At 34.9% G+C, this 23,523-nt stretch overlaps 1 protein-coding gene across 2 annotated transcripts; it reads left to right on the top strand.

Annotated features, from left to right (window-relative positions):
* LOC131150667 (uncharacterized) lies at positions 1–22,725 on the top strand. 2 transcript variants are annotated; one of them, XM_058101524.1, is made up of 12 exons: positions 65–236; positions 316–399; positions 8,481–8,576; positions 8,668–8,743; positions 8,833–8,931; positions 9,047–9,135; positions 9,242–9,349; positions 9,486–9,623; positions 19,890–19,995; positions 20,394–20,605; positions 22,241–22,354; positions 22,554–22,725. In XM_058101524.1, exons 1-11 carry the CDS (start codon positions 168–170, stop codon positions 22,307–22,309), a joined length of 1,146 nt encoding a protein of 381 aa, XP_057957507.1. In that variant the 5' UTR covers positions 65–167; the 3' UTR covers positions 22,310–22,354; positions 22,554–22,725. The 2 variants fall into 2 exon arrangements, with proteins under 2 accessions (XP_057957505.1, XP_057957507.1); XM_058101522.1 differs by having other exon boundaries at positions 1–236; positions 22,241–22,725.
* Positions 22,726–23,523: the final 798 nt, after the last annotated feature.

The raw sequence follows: 23,523 nt of genomic DNA, 5'->3' as shown, positions 1-23,523 counted from the left end.
ATGCGACTGAATTCAGTCCGGGGCACACCCTAAAACGACGTCGTCTTATATATTAACCATATTTCCTTTTCCACAAGTGGAAAGGTTTCTTCTCCGCGGACACCCTCGAATTCCATCCTCGTCGATCTGCAACCACAGATCAGGCACCCCCTGTTCTCTCTGCAACCATGGATTTTCCCAATTGTTACTGCCTCCGAACGCTTATTCTATTATCGCTTCTCTACCTTCATGCCAGGGTTCTCCTTCTCTCCTTTAATCGATATTATGAATTTTGATCTGCTAGTTTTCATTGTTGATTGCTTGGTTTCCGTGTAGGCTGAAGGCACTGGTTCTATTTTCTTCCTCGACAGCCCCAGCAATCAATTCCTTCGCACCCGATCATCTGATGCCGTTGCTGAGGTAATTTCCATATGTTACTCTATTTTGTGTGTGTATTTGTATTTTACTTCCATGACCCAATCGTTCATTTCGTCCTGTTTGAGATTTTACATCTCACCTCCTTTTCTATTAGTAGATCCATGCTTTCTGAAAAATCTCGTTATCACTTTAGAGTATGTGAGGATGCTCCTCATTTATTGGATGGATCCATTGGGATTTGATTAGCTAACATTAGGATTGTAAATAGAGATTGCTTCTACATTTTTGTTCTTATCTCTGTGTGTGTCTGTGTTTGGGGGGGGGGGGGGGGAAGAGGAATGGGAAATTTTATTTTTTATTTTTTCCCGGGATAGCATGATGCAAAAAAAGTGGCATATCCAACAAAAATCCTCAAGAGTGGGAGTGCCTTGAGAGAGCTACATACACAAACACCAATGTGTATGTACTAAAAATTGTGTTTCTAAAATTATGTGCTAATATAGTCATAAAATGCTCAACTTTAAATATGGATATAAACATGAGAAAATGCATAAAAATGTAATACTGAAATGATGGAAACAACTGCACGTTTTTGGATTAAAAAAATTAAATTGCCAAAGTGGAGGGTTTATAGTTGGAGAAAATTTACCCTAAATTTACAGGGATTGTGTGATCTAGAGCCTGTTTTTGTTCCATAGCATTTTAATATATATTAAGGGTGATCATCCTTTATCTAGATAAGCTTCAAGTCTTTAATATCAATAATTTGTCTCTTTTTTGGGAGCTTATGTGGTTTTTTTACAACCTTATTTCCTGAAAAGTAAAATTAATATATTAGAAACTGCTACGTTTTGTTATCATGAATTATTTAGAGCTTGATTTTTCATTCTTGTGCACTTTCCCTTTCCTGTGTGCTCATGCTTTTCTATTATAACTACAATTTTTCTTTGGAAAAACCTCATACACCCCATGGCTCATTGGAAAATCAAGGAAACAAGAGAGAATTAGTTCAACCACAAATGATTTTAAGGCTGTTCAACATTTAAACTTGCCTATGTAGACGATCCACACTGTCCAATATAAAAATCATCATTCATTACACTCTCAAAGCGCACTTTCTCAATCCCAAAACTGAGCACGCCTAAAGTTAACTTTGCACTCTTGAAAGTGTACCTTTCACACAGGCTCTCTCTCTCTCTCTCTCTCTCCTGCCACCCCGCTTTCCACTGTTTACATAAGTTGGGCATTGAAACCTCTTTTGAGCCCCAAAACATGCCAAAAACCATTTGCAAAAAATGCCTTCTATAAACTCCTTAAAGTTACCCAAAATGTCTTCATCCCTAGCAAGTGATCGCTTAGAATGTATGGCATTGCCTGCCTTGCATTCATGCCAAACTCAAGCCATCATTCCAACTAATCTTCATCTTTGCTCAAGCTTGGTCTGCACCTCAAGGCTTCGTAGCTTTGGCCTTTCACCAAATTTGTTTGGGAAACTTTCTTGAATGTAGGCCTCAACTCTTGAACATAGTTTTTAAGGGCACAAGGCGCATAAGGCCTTGGTGCAAGGTGTAAGGTGTCGGTGCTTCCAGCAAACATAAGGAAGCTGAGGAGGGGGGGATCACATATATTTAATATATAACGGTCAAGTGGTAAATATTTAGTTTTGGTCAAATTATATTGCTAATATCTATATGAATGGTACATGCGAAAGCTTACCATTTATGCCCATTAAAGCTCCAAATCTCCAAAGCCCATTCTCTGCAAAACATAAGAAGATGCTTTCAGCATACATCACAATCCTTCTCCGTATAAAGCTTGCAGATCATTCTTTTCCCCACCATTTTTAAGAGCATACTATTGAATTACAATTAAGGCAGCTTCAAGAATTTGTATCCATTCACCTTCCACACTGCCTCTTGACACTCTGAAGATGAACTTGTAAACTCCCCAACAGGTTATATATAAAAAAAGAACCTTCCCAACAATCTTATAGGTCTAAAGATTTTAATATTAATTGCCATACTCACAAAAGTTGAATTACAGTTCTCACAGGCTCCCCTGATGCAGCTTTTTGAAGATTCTCATCAACTTTCAATTTGCTCACCAGAAAGCCGTAGTAAAGCCATTCAGGCAATAGCCTGACTCCTCGCTGTTATCACTTAATGCCTTTGCAGCTTCCTCTATACTAAAGGGTCTCTCTAACAATTTAGCCCATCCTTCACCAACACTTCTGAACTCCATATCCTCTAACAAAGGCCTTCTCCATATTGCTGAAGAGATTATTTCTGCTGAGTATTCATTGTTCTTCAAGTTCAAGCAGGATGGGGTTGTCAACCAGCACTGGTCTATGGAGTAGTTTTCAAGTGACCTGCGGGAATTTTTTCTGTCTATCTCTTGAAGCAAAATATCTATTATTTGTTGAAGGAAATTCTTTCAAGTTGGACAAGTAAAAGCATCCCTGAAAGAGGAATTTCAATTAGGGCTTTATTTTGCATCAAATTGCATAATTCTGCCATGCAAACGCTAGCAAGAAATGTCCACTTGTTTCATGCACATAAGTACCAAGCTAAGGTCTCCAGCCAAAATCCTTTTGTTGTATCATTTTTACATAACACTTACAAGTTCATTCCAAAACGAGTCTCTGCCCTGTCCTTTTCCCAGGCCTTGCAAATGACAGAAGAACCACATAAAGCCATTGGGCTTGTTGGTTGCCTATAAACTCTTTCTCTCTGGCTCGCCCAAGATTTGGGTTCACATTGTTTTGAAAATCTTCCGAATGGACTTGATTTCTTTTCAGAGGAGGAGGCTGAATGGGGCCTGGTCAGCAAAAAACCCTTAGAAAATTTGAATTGAAACTTTTGCAATATCACTGGTCCAGACTCACTGATCACAGCCCTCTTATATGTGATACTTTCAAAAGAGCGTGTGTGCAGTTGCATGGCATCTTGCTCCCCTTTCTAGCCTGTTGCACCTGGTGCTTAATGAGCTTCTCTGTTCCCTTACTTTCCTCTCCAAGTCCCTGCCAAACTGAAGGATCCTCCTAGGCTGGGGCAGGACTTACCACGAAAGACTCTTCTGAACATCCTTTCCTGTTATTATCACCAGCTTTGCTTTTTAATGTAATGTCTGATAAACTTGCATCCTTTTGTAATTGCTCTGCTTTAGTGCCAATAGTAGTGAGCGACCATTGTTTTATCTTTTTCGAACCGAGGTCTTGACCCTTTTCCATCCTGATGTCCTCCCATGATCTTGCCAGGCAACTGCTTTCCCCCACACCCGGAATCTTCATATACTGTCATTTTTTGAAACTCAGTCATCCCCTTGCACATCCAGAATGAAGTCAAATGATTTGCTTTCAATAGCTACTGGCCTAACTTTTCTTCCTCAGTGATATTTCTCTCTGGTGAGGTAGTGGTATCCTTTGGTATCTCTCTCATTAATCTCCATGTTTTGTTCAGTTGTTCCTATTGTTAGACAGGGAGAGTAAAACCCGTTCTTTCTCAAGCAAGTCAGTCAATTCATGTCCAACAATGTGACACCAACATATACGCCAAGGATCCTTCACCGGCCTGCCACATTTGAAAGCTTCTTCTAATCCCATCCCTCTAACCTGCTAACACCTGAAATTATCCAATGGAAGTTGCCTTCCACCATTTCTAATACATGTGTTTTAACTACCTACCTGTGTGGCCACTTTTTTGAGAACCTTAGTATTTGAAAGAAACATTTCCCCTCTTGTGGCTCCTCTTGATTCCAAGGACACCCGGGCACGTACTCCACCCATCCACCAGCTGACCAGACCAAACACCATGCTTGTGATGCAGGATTTTTAATGGTTTGAGGTTACCAATGGTTGCAGGCTGAAGCAGAAACTTAGTGGAGATAGCTGGGATTTATTTGGTTGACAAAAGGTTAATGGATACTCGAAGAGGAAGGAATTTAGGTAAAAGAGGGTGTTTAGGGCTGTATGCATGTGAAAGTGTGAATTAGAAACTTTAAGAGCCTGTTTAGTTTTGGAAAATAGTTTTCATTTTCCATTTTAGTTTTTCCAAAAAAATAAAAAAAATGTTAGCTAATTTTTCATTTTTACGATATTTGTATGAAATAAATGAACAACAATAAACAGTTTTGGCACTGTTTCTTGTGAAAATAATTTTAGTTTTTCATTTTTAATTTTTCAAATAATTATGAAAATGCCACCTTGTTTTCCAGTTATATAGAAAAGTTGGAAAACATTTTTTCATTATTATTATTATTATTATTATTATTTTTTGAGATTTCCAACTCTTACTTTGCATATGGGAGCATGGGATTCGGATCTTGGACTTTATTTGTGTGGATTATATGTAGAATTTCTTCTAAATCCACACAAAATCCATGAATATTACTTCATAAAAATGTTGGAAAATTAGAAAGCAAGTTTTTTTTTTTTTTTGTGTGATTATTTTAAAATCTAAAAATAAAAAAATGAAAAATTATTTTGCACATTTAAGCACTCTTTATTTTCTACATTATTAATACAAATCTTAAAAAATTAAAAAATAAGTAAAAAATTTTTGAGTTCTTTGGAAAGCTAAAAATTGGAAAAAGGAAAATGTTTCCACAATTAAATGGGTCCTAGAAAAATCTAGAAGGGTTGGTTTTATAAGATTCTAGATGATGATGATGCAAATTAGGTAAGGCAATGGTTTGGGCGTAGGAAAGCAATCTTATTTGTGGCCTATGGGTTGGACTGCAGTGAAGCTTCTGTGCAGGCTGCAAGCTGTAGTCTATAGGTTGTGAAGCAAGTTTATTCATGGTCTATGAGTTAGATTTCCTTTATTGCATGTCTAAAACAAGCTGAATACAACCATATTTATGTAGGATAAAACTTGGGAGTCTTGGACACAATTTCTCTTAGTGCCCATGTGTCATGGGCCGAGCACTTCACACCTTGTGAAGGGTCGTGTTGACTAGTTGTAGCACACAAGATTAACTAGTCAGCCAAAAGTAACTGCGGATTCACATGATTTCACAAGAATGAAATACAAATTAAGCAGAAGCAGTTAGCAAGCATGAAAGAAAATGTGAGTCAAGCGATAAACCATAAAGTAATGCAATTCATATTTATATCCATAGGCGATGTGCGATAAGTAGTGAACTTTACAATTAGCTAGTGGGTTTTTACAAGTTTGATGAATACTCACCCTCACCTAAAAAGCTTTTAATGCAATTCTTGCTCTAGCACAAGAAAACAGCAATGTGATCAAGGAGTATGGTTTTAAGTAACGGTTGTGACGTTTTTTGGGTTCTTGATACTGTTACACTGCAAAATTAGTGGGAAGAAAAATCACGGCTGTAGTGGCTGTTACGGACCATGACTGTTATGTAAAGGCTGCTACGGCCATTAGTAACCACTACAGGACTGTTATGGAAAAAAATAATTTTGTTTTTTTTTATTTTTATTTTCACTTTTGTTTTTCCTCCTTTTCATAAATCATTCTCAATATACTATGTAGAGAGGGGGAAAAATTAAAATGATGATGATTATGATACAAAATTTACCATTTTTTCTAAACACTCATAGAAGATGCATTAATTTGATAATGCTAATTTGTTAAGAAAATATTTTATTTTGATAATATCAGCAATTTGATACTTATGTTCTATACTTTTCAACTTCAACCTTCTTTTCTTTTCTAGTTACTGTATATTTGTATTATTCATGTCTTATGTGTCTAATAGATTATTGGAGTGTATAATGTATTTTGTTTTATTAATTACTTTATTACACATAAGAATTTATTATACGTATGAGTAATGAAAAAGTATAATTACATGCACACACATGTAATTTTTTTTGTCCATGGTGGTTCAAAACAAATGCAAATTTCTTGCCCTTACCAAACAACTTGGTTAGTTGAAGCAAAGGATCCAAAATGTACTAAAACTCTTCCTAAAAAGGGCTAAAAGCTTAAGAAATGCAAATACACTAATATGCATAAGGTTGTGCGTGCTTGAAAAAAATTCACAATTGTTACACTCACTTCCCGTTATATGACATCAGCTACTCCTGCTCCCTACTAGACCCATTACCGTTGCAGCACGCTACCTATTACTGCGGTTTAAAACTATGCCAACGAGTCATACTCCTCAAGGACAAAATTACCAAAATGTGAAGTAACATACTAAATTTCAAGACTAACAAATATTAATTGAAGCTTGACAATATACTGGAAGACTCCCAAATTGGTTTGGCTAGAAAGAAAAATCTCACAAGAATAAAACAGTGTATTGGACCTCAATATGCTGGCCCTTTTGGAGTTTTTCATGCTTTAGCAGGTTGGACAAAATTGCTTTTGAAAATCTTCTTCTGTCAAGAGCAAATACTTGTTTATTCAGTATTGGTCTTTTTGGACCGTCCATGGAGTCATCTTGTAGTGCCAAATGAGGACTTGGGCTTTTGAATCAATGTTTTGCTCCTTTGTTTGTAGACTTTGGCTGGTTGCTATAGGCCTCTAACTTGGGAGAGCTCAACTCGTGAGTAAAAGCAATGATACCAGTGGCTGCAGCTAAGGTGTTGATATTTATATCAATTCAAGATGCAAATTTAAATCAAAGTGGAATCTGATAGATGGCGGCCTTCCAACTTTTGAAGGAATTTCGGGATCAACCATCACATGTTGCAAACTATTTGTTCATTTGGTACATCGTCATCAGTTGTTCATCAAGCATACTCCCCTTTCTTCCCTTCAAACTATAGAATGCCTTATCCTCTCTCTCATGATATTTCACCGTTAAAAATAACCACTTCAATTCCCTTTTCTTTGTCACAATAGGACACTGCTCTTTCTTCTTCAATGGACACAATTATCCTCCACATAATCTCTATGCCAACAGAAAGGTTCATACTTGATAGTCCTATCCTCAAATTCCTCAATGGAAACACCAAAAAATTTAACTAGTGCTTCGTTGTTCAAGTTATATGATGTGTCTATTGCAAGGATTGCTTTTTGTCTTGAAATGCTATGGAAAACAAATAGTACGAGTGTTTTTTTTTTTTTTTGGGGTTAGGCGAAAGACCAATTTTAAGGGAACATCAAATCACGCAAGTGTATGTAATATCATTGGAATTAATTCCATGGTGTATGTTGTTTGTAGATGATATTGTATTAATTGACGAAACTTGGGACGGAGTAGAGGCTGAGTTAGAATTATGGAGAGAAGCTTTGGAACGTAGAGGATTTAGGATAAGTAGAAATAAAACAGAATATATGAAATGTAATTTTAATAATGATAGGAGGAATATTGGAGACAAAGTTAAACTTGATGATGAAGAAATAAATAGCACTTGTAGATTTCGATACCTTGGATCTATTATGCAAGTTGAAGGAGTAATTGAAGATGATGTAATGCATAGAGTTAAAGCAGCTTGGGTAAAATGGAGAAGTGCTTCAAGTGTGCTATGTGATCGTAGAATACCCTTAAAATTGAAAGAGAAGTTTTATAGGACAGCTATAAGACCAGCTATGCTATATGGATCGGAATGTTGGGCGATGAAGAAACATAATATCCAAAAAGTAAAAGTTGCCGAGATGAGAATGCTTAGATGGATGAGTGGTATAACATTGAAAGATAAATTAAGGAATGAACATATTCATGGTAAGTTAGGTGTAGCTCCTATAGAAGATAAGATAAGGGAGGGACGACTTAGATGGTATGGACACTTGCAACGTAGGCCTCACAGTGCACATGTGAGGAAGAGTGACTTAGTTACTGTGGGGGGCAATAGAAGGGGTAGGGGTAGACTTAAAATAACTTGGGAGGAGATAGTGAGTAAGAATTTAATATCCTTGAATCTATCAAAAGAAATGGTCCATGATTGCATAAATTGGCGGAAAATGATTCATATAGCCGACCCCACTTAGTGGGACTAAGGCTTGGTTTTGTTGTTGTTGTTGTTGTGTTTGATATATTGTGTTTTTCAACAGTTTTGGATTGTGAGTGCAGTTTGTTACCTTGGAATAATTTTATTTGCTATTGTTACTTTATTAAATGTGCTTAATTTATTTATTTTTGGGTTAAATTCTAAGTTTAAGTGCATCAATGCATGGTACAAGTGTCTAATTATAATTTGTTCTCAGTTCGATTCAATGTTGCTTCCTGAAGTTGGAGCTGCTATCTCAGTCTTGCTTGGTTTTGCGCCATCTGCTACACTCTCGGCCGCTAGTTCATCTAAGGTCAGATGGTTGATTAAGTGAAATAACTTCAGCGTTTCTTCTTTGCAATTAAGGCATTGATTCACAGTGAGATCTTTTTACTTTTTGGCAGTTGAATAAGGTCCTAGTGCCAAATCCATTCAACAGGCCCCGCGCTGTTTTTATGCTTGAAGTAAAAGGAGCTGAAGGTCTCTGGACTTGACTGTGGATTGGATGATAAAACTCTAATATTTCTATGTGCTGTTGGGGTTTTGATGAAACATTTTCTTACATGCAGGTTCAGAGTTGGCTGTTGACCCAGTTTTATCCCATCGCACCCTTAAGCTTAAGGTCAAGACCCTTCCTGGTTCAAATAAAGCTGAGATTCAACTTCCAGGTCCTTGTGTGAACATTTTTATAGATTACAATGTGTATATAATCATTTTTTTTTTCATAAACTTGTTTTTATATATAAGTTTAATGAAAGTTGCTAATTAGATGCTTTGCTGCAGATGAAGAGGAAGTTTCTTTAGTTTCTTTGACTGAACCCTTAAGTTTAGATTCTGATATGGATTCAACTGACAAAGGACTTAAAGATTTTGTAGGTCCAGTTTTTATCTTCTAGTTTGTTTCCATGCTTACTTCTTTTAGGTTACGTTTTGATTTCTCATGTTTCTGTCATTGGATTTTTTTAAAAAATTTTTTAGGCATCATGGTTCGGTGGATCATACACTGCTAATGCCTTGAAACCATTAAGCGGGGAGCTGAATATCCCCTTGGCCAATGGTGTAGACTTGAAGCTTCACATGTCAAAGGTCTTCCTTAAGTTTTAACAGTTTATTTTTTGCTATTTATTTACATGTGTTTATATTGTAAATTTGTGTAGAAGCATGAATTCTGGTTTTTCTTAATTAAAATTTTTTATTTGAAGGAATACATCTCTTTTTGCAGGAGGCAGACCGCAAATTTACAGAAAGCCTCATGTCCCTCATCCATAATATTAAAAGTGCAATTAAGATGCATGAAGATTTGTCACAAAGCATTCAGCATCCAGCTGAGTTAATGACAGGCTGTTTTGAGGGCATTAAGGTGTTAACATCTATTCCTTTTTATTTTATATATATTTTTTGTTGCTCAAAATTTTGAATATATGATGGCATTATTGAAGTAGAGGACACTGATGATACCAGCTGAGGCTATGTTGAATGGGCCGAGGCAGTAAAAAATTTATAGAGTTAATTCAGGGGAGTGAGGTAGGACAGGTAAATTAAAGAAATTGATTTAGGGTTAGGATTTGTCCGGGAGCTCAGGGAATATATGAAATTAGGACTAGAATATTAGGGATTCAGATCTTGTTTGGAACCTATTAATTGGGATAGCAAAGATAAGAATCATGGTTTTAAATAGCAGTACTATGTAGCGGGAAGTGGGAATAGTATTTGGTTTATTTGCATGCTTTAAGCTCTCAATTTTCTAAAAAAGAGTTTTAGTGCATTTTGTATCCTTTATCTCAACGTACTTACGTTGTTTAGTAAGAGCTATAAATTTTACATTTGTTACAAAAAGGTATACATTTTTTCACTCTTCCATTAATAATATGCAGTAAATTGATTAATACTATTGCACATGCCCAGCTAGACTTTGCACATACCAAATGTAATACCTAATTATGAATAGTAAAAAAATATCATGTCACGACTGATTAAAATGATCTCAAATAATAAATTCTTAAAAAGTTACAATAAAAAACATTATATATAATAATGCATATTATACTAATAATTTTGTTACTAGAAAACATATTTTTTGTACTGATCACACACGCATGCGCGCACGCACACACACACACATATATTGCAATAACATATTAACATTATATTGAAAAAGAAAGGGAGTTTTATCTAATTGTTTTAGTTCTTAATACGCCCATCACTTTTAGCCCTCCAACATCTTGCATTTTCTTTTTATGAACTGTCGACAATTTCCTCAAACCGTGGACGGTTTGCTTTAGGCCATTTTCCTAATTAGCTTTTGTCTGAAACCGTCGATGTACCTATGGAAAGCCGTCGACAGTTTTCCCTGTTTCTTTAAATCCTCGATTTTCTCGTATTTTAGGTACATAAGAATGATCTTAACCCAACTGGGACCAAGTGTATTAGAGTGTGCAACACTTAGGCTATTTAACCCTTGTCCCATAATAAATAAAATTTGAGTATATGATATTATCATGGTTTTGTCTTTGAAAAATCTTAAGTATGAAACTATGAAAAGCTTATTTTTCATTTGAATGATTGGATGATATCCTATATACCCTATGGATTAGTATGCATGTACAAATTGCTCAACTCTTGCTCAATAAGCTTGCGTGAAATAGTACTACAAAAGTTGCAACAATTCTACCTCAAACACTCCTTATACATATGAGTTCACACTTGATCCATTTGAAGTGCTTGAGATCTTCCATGTGAGTGTCCACTTTATCTTTGCCCATGTGAGTGTCCACTTGATCTTTGCATTTTAACCTGTATCTTCATGATTTAGTGACTTAGAACCACTAATGGGTTGTTATCATCAAAATATGATAATTAGGATCATGTAGCCACTAAGGCTAACAAATACAATAAATTAAACAAGTTCTATTATTTTATTTGTTAATAAAAATATAATAAATATAGACCAGCGAGTTATATTGTAAAACTATAACCTCAGCTTTAAAATTATAATATGCTAGCCATGGGCAGGCGTGACGTGCGTGCTTTGTGTCTTTTGAGTGATAATTGTAACAAAATAAATTAATAAATAAATGATCTTTTAAAAACAATAAATAAATATACATAAAGAAAAATATTATTTTAGGATAGTCGTGGGTGGTTATGGGGTATTTTTGGAATACTTATGGGTAGTTGTAGGGGTATTTTTGGAAAATTCATGGGTTGTTGTAGGGACTTTTTTGAAATGTTTATGAGTTAGGGGCGTTTTGGAAATGTTAAAAACTAAACCAAGAAAGGGGTAATCCCCTTTCTAAAAGTAGAGATAAATTTATAAAATTTATCATTAGATAAATGAAGTACTAACAACTTGAACTCAACTGAGAAACAAAAGAAGGTTGAGGTTGAAAAAGACAGAAAAGAAATATCAAATTACTAATATTATCAAAATAATTTGTTTTCCTAATGAAATAGTGTTCATTTCAAATTGTTAATTAATGCGTTCCCTCTGAATATTAATAAAAATAAATAATTTTACTACTATGAATTTTCTTCCCACCAATTTAGTGGTGTGTAAAAGTATCAAGAACCTAAAAAATCGTTACGTAATGGTTGCGGCCACTATTTAAAATTATCTATCAAGAATGTTGTACCCATCAATCACACCAAGAAGCCCTATATTAAAAATGCTTTGCAAACACCTGAGTATTACCAAAATTGGTCACATATTCTTTGTAGAGATCATATGGGGTCGCAAAAAAGGATCTTGACCATTGGATTGAAAGTTCATTTCATGCTTAACTTGTTTATCAAAATTTTCTCCTATCCAATATCAAATGGGGCTTGATCGATGTAGTCAAACTTATAATATTTTTAAATATCCAAATAGAAGTAAAATTTTGACCACGGGCCCCACCCCCTATAGAATGGTTCCAAAATTTGATTAGCTAGCCAAGGATAAATTGACACACACACAGAGTGATGCTTTGTTACTCGTAGGTGTCATGGTCATGTTTGGTTACAGCTTTTTAAATGATCTTGATCATTCTCGTGGAGGTTCATATCATGTCAACTTGCTTATTGAATTTGGATTCCATTCAATAAGGGGTTTGATTGATGCAGTCTAACTTAAGAGTATTTTAAAATATTCAAACAGAAACAAAATTTGAGCATATTGTTTGAGCCTTTGCATTATTGGATGGTTTCTAAATTCAATCAGCAAGCTGGGGTTAAAATGAGCTTTTAATTCAATGGTTAAAATCATTTTAATGGGATCTACAAGAATGTTACCAAACTTGGAGCATTACTATGTGCCCGCATGTGCGTGTGTGCACACTTACATGCGATAAGGTTATTTTAGATAAGGGAGTCAACCCTCATATATAAGCGAATGTTGATGGCATGAGGCCATGGAAAGGGATGTCCATTGTTTGGAGTTTAACTTATGACTTACCTCATCAATTTTGGGCCCATCCAATCATAATTGATCATAATTGGAGCCTAGTCAAAACTAAGTATGAGTGTCTCTGAAAATTTTGGTCAGTTTTGAAAATATTGCAACTCTTAACTACTTTGATTAGGTTCCACTTGTTATCACATGAAATCCAAATTTGATCCGCATGGAAGTTACAAGCTTCCAATGCAACCATGAAGATGCCTTTCTATAATTGCATTTGGGCCATGTGGGTGTTTACTAATATAAGAAGGCTTAGCTCATTTTAGCATTGTGTATTATCACACGATGCCCTAATTTGATTGGTACAGAAATTCCAAGCTTCCAATGCAATTGTTGAGATGCCTTTCTAAGGTTGTATATGGGCTTAATGAATGCCTGCACATAAAAGAAGGCTTCTGTCACTTGCTCGCTTGTGTGTTTCCGTTTTCTTGTTTGAAATCTTAGAATTCATACATTTGATTACGCGATTTTGTGCTAATATAACAGCAACATTAAGATGCCATATATTTCTTATGATAGCCAACTCATTTTAAGCAGCAAACATGTATGGTTCCAAATTTAACACATCATTGGACCCATTGCAGTCGTTAGCTCTTTTTATTGTAGCAGATAGTTTCATGACGCTAGTTTTTGTTCCATTGGATAGTAATTGTGGACTTCTAGTCTATTATGGTGTAGTACCAAAGTGGTTGTATTGTTGGAAGGTTGAGGTTTGTCTGAGGCCATGGTGTTAAATTTCCACGAAATTGTCAAAATTTCCAATTTCCATCAATCTTGAAATTGAAATGGCAATGATTTCTATTTTACATAACTTACATCGAAATTTCAACAAATCATCCGAAATTCATCGAAACCTTGAAATTTTAGCAAAATTTGTCAAAATTTTAACTATAGAATGAAATTTCCTTGGAATTCAAATGAGGGATTTAGGATCGAAGTGAAATTTCTCTCTTAATTTATTTTATATTTTTATTGAAACAAAAATATTATTACAAGGGCTTTGGAAATTATATGAAATATAAACTTGCAACAACATTTTTTATCTAACCACTGATGTCTAAATTATCATTATTTGTATAATAAATAATATTTAAATTATTTAGGAATTTCGTTCGTTTCGTGTTAATTGAATATGTTTAATGCACATTATCTTACAAATATGTTTGATACACAAATTATATTACAACTTTTCCACCTCTTACACAACATAGATGTATTATATTAGTCCTAAAACTTATATTATTACATCTATTAACCATTTCTAAAGTTTCATAGAAGAATCTCATGCTTTACTATTGATTTCCGTTATTTTTTCAAATCAAAATCGAAATTGACATCAAAATTGAAATTTTCGTTGAAATTTTCGTACCTTTGGAGCTTTAAAATTTGAAGCAAAATTGAAATTGTAAGACCTTGTCTGAGGCATAGTTTTAAAAATTGGTGCATAACAGTTGTTAGTTATGGTATTGGTGGTTTCTAAGTCCATTACAGGGCGATATCTCAAAGGCCCTTCGATTGACAGCCCTAATCATTATGGACCATTACAATACTAGATTGAATGTGAACCTTGAGATGGTATTTGATTGTATGAAGATGGTACCGTATTGAATGTCAAAATTGGGTTATGCCAGAACCTTTGATCAGAAGTGATTTTGGGTTGGTTGCTCGGTGAGCTAAACTGAGATGAGTCCCAATTGGTTTCAAATCAAGATTGGCTTTTGAGAAGTGGGTGCTCTGTGAATTAGTGGGCAAACACTCTTTAGATGGTAAGAGTCTAGTCTTGAGAGACAAGGTTGTGAATACGGATCGTATCAAGGATTGAGAGTTTAAGTTCTGGGAATATGTTAATTTGAAAAATGGTTTGGATGGTTGGTTGGCGGTCAACTTGCAGTTGGGTTGTGACCTTGGACGTGAGAAGTCTTGGGTTGGTTCAGAGATCTAAGTGTGGTTTAGAGGAAACTGCATTTGGGTTTGGCTTTGAGTTTGGTCGAAGACCTTGTGTTTAGAGATGTGTGCCACGAGTGTCTTTGGATCAGATTGGGATCAAGTTTACCATGGGATCAGAGGCAAGATTGGTTATTGTGAAGAGTTCTTTTTTGTAGTTAGTTGAAGCCTCCTATGGTGGGGTTCATTGAGTATTACTGGAAGTGGTTGTGTATGTTCATCAATGAGGACGTTGATGGACTAAGTGGGGGAAAATGTTAGGATCCTAGAGTTCTGCTTTGAAAATGCCACCTTTATTTCCATGTCTTTCGGCAACTTTATCACCTACTTGGGTTTCACATTTTTGTGAGATATATACATGAACCGTCTCCGGATGACAACTAGAACCCCTCTTTTCCTAGCTCCATCTCACATCAATAACTCGACCTCTACCCCTACTCCCTATAGGTAGTTTTAGACGAGTTTCCTTTGAAGTGGTTGCCTGAATGCCAAGTATGGCTCGTAATAATCTATCTTCCAGTACTTACGATGATCTTTTCGCCATTTGAGGTGTTAATTGACCTACTAAAATATCACCTGTTTCTACCCAAGATCCTGGCTTGACAATTCCATTTTTATCTAAATTGCGGAGTAAATGGGCTTCTAAGTAAGGTATTTCATTATTTATCCTTTCTGAAACTTGGCTTGTTACACGAGTCTGGATTTCATATTTTTGTATGTGAAAAATTAGTATAAATGTCTTCATATACTAGACGCTTGCTAATGAGTATATCATCTTTAGAATTGTAACCTTCCCATGGCATATAAGCGACTAGTATGTTTTTTTTTCCCAAAGGGAGATCGTCACCAACTGTTGCGGCAGCATCAGCTAAAATTTGTCCTTTTTTAATGCATTTATCCCATTGAACTTTTGGTTTTTGATGCATACAAGTCTTTTTGTTGGAACGTTGATACATAACTATTGGAATGCTTGAAGTCTGTCCATTACCCCATAAAAGGATCTTGTCAATATTGGTATATATGATTTTGCCCCCGTGTTTGGCTATAGTGAGAACCCTTGAATCTAGAGCCGCTTGGCATTCCAACCCAGTTCCAACAATGCACTTCTTGGGCCGGAAAAGCGGAACTGCTTGATGTTGCATATCAGAACTCATTAAAGCCTGATTTGCATCATAATGCTTGATAAAAGGAATGGGGGAGGCTCCAATAGAAAAATATTGGAAGGGAAAAATACTTTGAAGATGAACCTGTTCCCATGCAATAGTCGGGAAATCAAGTTGGAACAACCTATTCTTCCTGAATACCCTGATTCTTCCTGAATACCCTGATTCAATGCCAAAGAATTCTGGCCGCTACTACATAACTAAGTGATAAAGTTGGGACTTTTTAACAAGTCAAAATGAAAATTTACAATATGAAGTTATGAGCTGTACTCGATTAATGTATAAAATTACAATTTTAAAATTTTATAAAGGTGAAGCGAAGATTTGTTTGCACGCCAAAGGGAGCCAAAGCCATCATCTCTCATTGTCTCAGGTGTTGCAATTGCAAAAGCAGCCTGGAAAAATACATTTGATAGCACGAGGATCCAACTTTTTCATTCTTGGGCTTTTAGCTGATGGACAAACGAGACAAACCAAATATACAAGCAGGAACTGAGAATAAAGGAGCCCTTGAGATGAGAACTGAATAAGGTATTTTTTTGACCGAGGACAAAAGACCACATTTTATTGATGAGAGAGCAAGTAGTGAGCACGTCATCAATGAATCTTTTGGGGACATTCATTTAATACAATAGGAAATGGGTGACTTCTAGAATATGCCTTCCCTCTCTGCGACTTCATTTTGTTATTGAGTGTGGGGACAAGATGATGGATGGATTATACCAAAGGTAATATGGCTAGTGAATCGGGTACTAAAGCACTCCTTAACACTCTCGCTGCGAAGTTGTGGCTTGTACATCAAATTGAGTCCTTTAGAGAAGGCACTAAAGCTGTTAAACAACTTAGAATGATCTTTCATTGAATAGAGCCAAGTCATCCTAGAGTAGTCAACAATAAACGTAACAAAATATTGGAGCCTCTACTTTGACACGAGTCATGACACAACTAGGACCTTAAACATCTGAATGAAGTAACATGAAACGGCTGATTTCCTGTTTATTGACTCAAGAAGCAAAGGGAATGCAATGATGCTTTCCCAACTAACAAAACTCGCACTCAAGATTAGACAGAGCTCAATTGGATTAGCTGTTTTAACTTGTCCAATGAAGAATGACCAAGCAATAGTTGAGAGAGATTCAAAGTAGTTAAGGCCATCCACCTTATGTCATGTGCCAATTATCTTCCTCGTCTTCAAATCTCGAATAACAATAGAATTAGGAAAGACAGTTATAGATCAATTTAGTGACCTTGTAATCTTACTAAATACTTGAGATTGAGAGGGGGGCTGAGGAATATATAAAATGAAAGAAAGAGTGATTGAGAGTTAGCTGTTCCTATCCCCTCCCCTTAACTGCAGCAGTGGACCCATTAGAAAGGGTAACTTGAGTAGGTTCTTACTTCTTAGAATGTTGGAGAGCACAAAAAAGTTGGTTAATTACCTGTAATATGGTTAGAGGTGGCAGAATTGATGACCCAAGGACTAGTGGGAGAGATACTAGATGATGTGCAGGCTGTATGATTACCTTTCTGAGCAAAAGATGCAATATGGTGAGATACTCGTTGGGATGCTTGGTAGTTGATATTGAAGGAAACTTGAATACTCCTTTCCTGAGACAGTTGTAGTATGCTGTTCATGAATGGTTGAACAAGCAACTAATGACTAATGAGGGAAACATACTTTTGGGATTTATAACTCCATCCCAGCACACGTAATCTTGACCATTGGAGCAAATTACAAACACACAAATGAGCAAGATACTTTTGGGATTTTTGGACTCCTTGTCATCATACCATGGTCTTAATTTTCCACGAAATTGTCGAAATTCTTGTTGAAATTTCTGATTTCCGTTACCCTCGAAATCGAAATGGCAGTTAATTTCCGTCTTGCATAATTTCCGTCGAAATCTCAACAAATCATCCAAAATTTATTGAAATCTCGAAATTTTAGTGAAACTTGTCAAAATTTGAACTACACGATGAAATTTCCTTGGAATTCAAATGAGGGACTTAGGAGTGAAATGAAATTTCTCTTTTAATTTATTTTTATCAAAGCAAATGGTTATTACTAGTGCTTTTGAAATTATATGAAAAAATAAACTTACAACAACATTTTATTTAACCATTTATTTCTAAATTATCATTATTTGTATAATAAATAATATTTAAATGATTTATGAATTTCATTTGTATTAAATGATTCACTAAATATGTTTAATGTACATTATCTTACAAATATGTTTGATGCACATATTATATTACATCTTCTCCACCTTATACACTGCATAGATGTATTTACTTGTAATATATTAGTTCTAAAACTTACATTATTATGTCTATTAATCATTTCTAAAGCTTCATAAAAGAATTCCATGTTTTACTACTAATTTCCATTATTTTTTCAAATCAAAATCTAAATCGAAATTTCCGTCAAAATTTCCATACTTTTGGAGCTTCGAAATTTGAGTCAAAATTGAAATTTAAGATCTTGAATCATACGCAACCAATGGAGCAAATCACAAACACATAATGAACAAGAGAAGCAACTGGAACAAATCATAACCACAGAAACATATACTGCTTCAGGCCCAGTGAACTCAGTAGACACTGAAACAGCCTCCAGCCATACTACAAAATCATTCCAAGAGTGCTGCACGCACATGAACATCTGAAAGGTGAGATAAAGGAACAAAAATCCATCACTAGAACTCAATAATATGGTTTATAGAGGGATTCGATATATGGTCTTAAATTTCCACAAAATTATTGAAATTTTCGTTGAAATTTCCGCTTTCCGTCGCCCTCACAATTGAAATGCTAGTTGAGTTCTGTCTTGCCTAATTTCTGTCAAAATTTCAACAAATCATCTGAAATTTATCAAAACTTATCGAAATTTAAACTATAGAATTAAATTTCCTTATAATTCAAATGTGAGACTTATACAGTGAAATTTCTCTCTTAATTTATATATATATATATATTTTAATTGAAACAAAAGACTATTATGAGGGCTTTTAAGTTACATGAACAACTAAACTTTCAACAGCATTTTATTTAATCATTAATGTCTAAATTATCTTTATTTTTATAATAAATAATATTTAATTGATTTATGAATTTCATTTATATTAACCTAATGTGTTTAATACACATTATGTTACAACTATAGCACCTTGTAGGCTTGTACACAACATAGATGTATTTAATTTATAATATATTAGTCCTAAAACTTACATTGATGTGTCTATTGAGCATTTCTAAAGTTTCATAAAATTCTTCCATGCTTTACTACTAATTTCTGTTTTATTTATTTATTTATTTTTTAAATTCTGTACTTTTGGAGCTTCAAAATTTTAGTTGAAATTTAAATTTAAGACCTTGATTCGAACAATATAATGCCTGTATGAAGCTTCTTGTGCTGGTGCGTGGAGTTGGTGCTGCCAGCCTTTGACCAGTGCTTGAGGGCAGTACTAGCTATTTGAGATTTTAGTGATTGGCAGATTGACAGTGTTATGGGTGGCTATGGTGTTGGTTTTACAAGATCAAAAGGGGTTTGTGTTCCTGAACAGGCAGTGTCATCTAGGGAATTTCCAACGATTGCCATGTACGGTAGCTTCTGGCTGGTTTTAAGGCCTTTGACGGTTCTAGTAATTCTCCTATGATGGTAGACATGCAGAGGATATAGGATTTAAGGCTTAATTTTACAGTGGCTGCGGCACTTAGGGTTTAGGTCTAGTGACCATGCTCAGATACCAAGTTATGTGTTTTGTTACTATTGTATAAATTAGAAGATGTAAAAGAAATGATAAGTCTCTCCCTCTATTTATATATGTGCTAAGTATATTACAACAGCCATAATAGCCTTACGAATTCATGAACTCACACTAACATAGCAATAACACACTGCACTAAATTACTAAAGCAGTGAGAAACAGCCAGCATGTCATTCTTGTTGGGAATTTTCATGGGACAAGCTCCTTTCTCTTTCCCTCTGCATGTTGCTCATGTGTAAGTAAATGTTCTGCTAATGTTTGTTCTGTATGTTATTCATGGCTTTTTTGTCATCAATTACTTGAACATGTCACAGGCTTTGCAAAAGCAGTATGGATCTGAAGGTGTTGCTGAGCTCGGTACAGAGTTATTCTTTACTGCGATGTCCAAGATATTTGATTCATTGCAGGCAGCACACAAAGGTTAATGCCCTGCTTATGTGGAATCACTACTTTTTCTTGACCAGTGCAATTGTTTTTCTTTAAATGTAATTACCAAATTAGTTTTGGTAATCATAGTGCTGTTACGATTTTTCATTTTATTTTATTTTTTACAAAAGAATTGCATGAAAGCCTTGAGCTTTATTTTTACCCAGAATGTTATTGAAAATTATTATTCTTATTATTTTAAAGGAAACACTTATTTCATGTGGGTAATATTTTCAATGGGTCTCACCTTAAATATTTATTAGAATATTATAATTGATATTTCTGGTATTTTCTTGTCACTGTAATAATGGATATTGTTTCTTAGTTCAATTGAAGAATTTATGCTTCTGTTTTCCTATCTTAAATTCCTGTTGTAACTATTTATTGGACAGGTCAACTTGTTGGAGTAATTTTCTTAAATGAGAAACCTTCTTCAGAGTCTGAAGCAACGTTTAATGTGATGTCTGCATCCCGGTCATCTTCACGTTGGTTAGTGGAAACAACGGGTTCATCTAATTCAACCATAGCTCCAGAAGTAGTGTTTGTTAGGCGGACAGTTGCCTGGGTGACCGGAGTTGTTCTTATCATTGCAACTCTTTTAGGGGTGAGATTGCATTATCACAATATTTTGCTTCTTGTTTTTTTACTACATTTAATATGGTAATAGTATCAGTAGGAAATACTAATAAACAAATATTGCAATCTGAAGATTATTACACCTTATTTCGAAATTCTAAATCTGACAATCTGAAGATTCTCTTTTTATGGGGAAAAAACACAAAAATCAACTATAACCTAATAAAGCAGAAAGTGTCATTCTGTAAAGTGTAGGTTGATGTTCTTGCATTTGGAACTAGCTTATCATGTTCCCGCGTAACCTTAGCAAGCCAATCATACTGCATCTGATGTGAGACATTATTTAGTTTCTGTTTCGCTTACAAGGGTGATCTATGTTTTCACGGCATTGTGTTAATGATAGAACTACTCAGGTCATGGAAAGAGGAGCTTGATTGGGATGGTCTATTGTTATTCTTTGAATGGACTAAATTAATTATTGAAATGGTCCATCATTAATAAAGTGCATATCTGGAGTTCATTATGATATACTGTGTTATCTGGATATCTACAATGCTCTGTTGAAACTTGGAAAGAGAAATATCTTGATTGACCTTAAATCATATGTCAGGACCACCAGTCTTCTAAACAGAATCCATAAAGGAGTTGACTCATCTATTTAGGCCCTGTTTGGAACTTCGAAAGTATTAGGAAAAGGAAAGGAAAATACAAAATGAATCTATATTTTAATGTTTGGTTATCAAGGAAAGTGAGAAAATTAAAAAATCATATCAAATCAATGAACAAAAATTCAATTTTACACACCATTAACATTTAACTTTCTTAATTTTTAATCATATTAAAACAAAATTTTATTTTTAATAGTGTTTGATATAGAGGGAAAATACAATAGAAATGAATTTACCTCAAATTTTCTTTCCTTTTTTCAAACCAAATCCTTGACCCAAATTGGCTTAAAGTTTCAAATCAGCAAAAACCGGAGGAAATTCCAGATGAAGAATTGACTTCGTGAATTATTAGAGTTGAGCCATATCCCTTGTAATGGTTGATTATCGATCTCAAAATCCAAAGCCTTTTTTTTTTTTTTTTTTGTTGTGCTTGCATTTTTTTTCCATGTAACGTTGACGTTCTTTTTTAGGACAGTCATTCTCAGGCTAGGTAAAATTTCATAGGAAAGAATGGAAGAATTTTTACAACAGTAACTGTAGAGTTTCTATTGTCATGTTTATTTAGGGGGGAAAAATAATAATAACTTTGGGGAATTTAACTTTTAATATTACTTGAATAACCAAAATTTAATGATTTTTTGGGATTTAGGGCTCGCATAAAAATATTAATATTTTAAAGTATTCATGAGTACGTATTAAATCAGCCCAATTAAGATTTAATTTGTATCTTAGGTTTCAAGTCTTAGTAAATAACCATATTGTTCCTGATTCTGTATTTCTGGCAGTTTCTAAAGTTCATTTAAATTTTTGTTCTCTTGATTATGGGTGCCTGCTTAAACAGATTTTCGATCTTTGTAGATGGATATCCTTTGCCTGGGTTTTTTCATGTTTTTTTTTTTTGCCTAAGAAGTTCAGAACAGTACTAATTTGGTAATCTGCTTCATGATTCAGAGCATGGCAATATAATCTCTATTTCTTGCTTTATTCATCTGCAGGTCTACTTTCTTCTCAATATGCCACTTACAAGGGACACACTTCTGTATTCTAATGTCAAGCTCGACTAGGCGTGAAAGCAAGATTTTTTTTGGATCATTCGACCATTAGAGGAGGTCAGGTTGCCATTGAACTTTATACACGTGGGATACTCGTTGATGCCATGTTCCACATTCTCTCCTCTTTTTACTATGTTGTCATGAAATCCATTTGTTTTGGCATTAAACAGATTGCTCGAGCTAATTGGGTCTCTTTTCTATTAGGCATTATTATCTGTATCAATCAGTAATGGGGTTTATCAGTTATTATTTGTAGGTGCCAGTTTCTTCTACATAAAGCATGGTATATTGGGTTGTAGGAGGCGAGGAGGGAGTTGGTGAAACAAAATTGGTCTTGTGATGCGTATGTGGTCATGTAGCATTTCGTTTTTCACTCCATGGGTTCATCTTCTCATATTTTTAATAATGAAATTTCAACGATTTCCATATCCAAGTTGAGCACATCAACCTTGTCCCATTTTGTCTGAAAGCACATTCTAGCTTATCCATACTACAATGTTCGGTGTTATTTACAGTGAAGTGTGAATTTATGGGAAATTTCAAGCTTTTGTTTATTTCTTTTGTTTGTTTTCCTAAATAGTTGCTCCTTTTTCTTGTCTGTAGATGCACTGCATGTACCGAGTGTGCATACCTACCTATTCACTGGTGGCAAAACCATTTAGAATCACTGGGTCTGCTCTTTATTATTTTTGCATTGCGTTTAGCTTGCGGCGTAGCATAATGTGAGAATAGAATGAAATGAATTCCATTCATGTCTATCAGATCAGTAGTCACACAATTTCACCTAGCACTTCCTATCTGAAGTGTTCTCATCTTAAGTCGATTTCAATCTCTGAGAAAAAAAAACAAGTGCATTTGGAGAATGGGCATTTCAAAATTCTCCCCCCTCCCCTTTCCCAGCATGGCCAAACCAAATAGGGAAAAAAATAAAATGAAATTGAAGTGCTGGTTATTAGGCTGGTATGCATGAAAGACTGAAGGTTGAAGTTCCATTCAAATGCATTTGCTGCATATTTAACATCCGCAGACCAGGCAATTGGATCCAACAGAAATTATTTTCGAGTAATGAAGAAAATGGGGTCTACTGAGGGCCCTGATTGGAGAAAGCCAGGTAAGCTTATGAAGGATTCGATTATATTCAAATACTTTTCCTATTTTTCAATTGTCATGTGCAATAAAATTTAAAATTTGAAAATAGAACAATCAAGTAATGTAATTATAATAAA

Source organism: Malania oleifera, chromosome 3 (assembly GCF_029873635.1).
Source record: "Malania oleifera isolate guangnan ecotype guangnan chromosome 3, ASM2987363v1, whole genome shotgun sequence".
NCBI classification, from domain to species: domain Eukaryota; kingdom Viridiplantae; phylum Streptophyta; class Magnoliopsida; order Santalales; family Ximeniaceae; genus Malania; species Malania oleifera.
The sequence above is the reverse complement of the archived record's forward strand: the minus strand, read 5'-3'. Positions and strand labels throughout refer to the sequence as shown.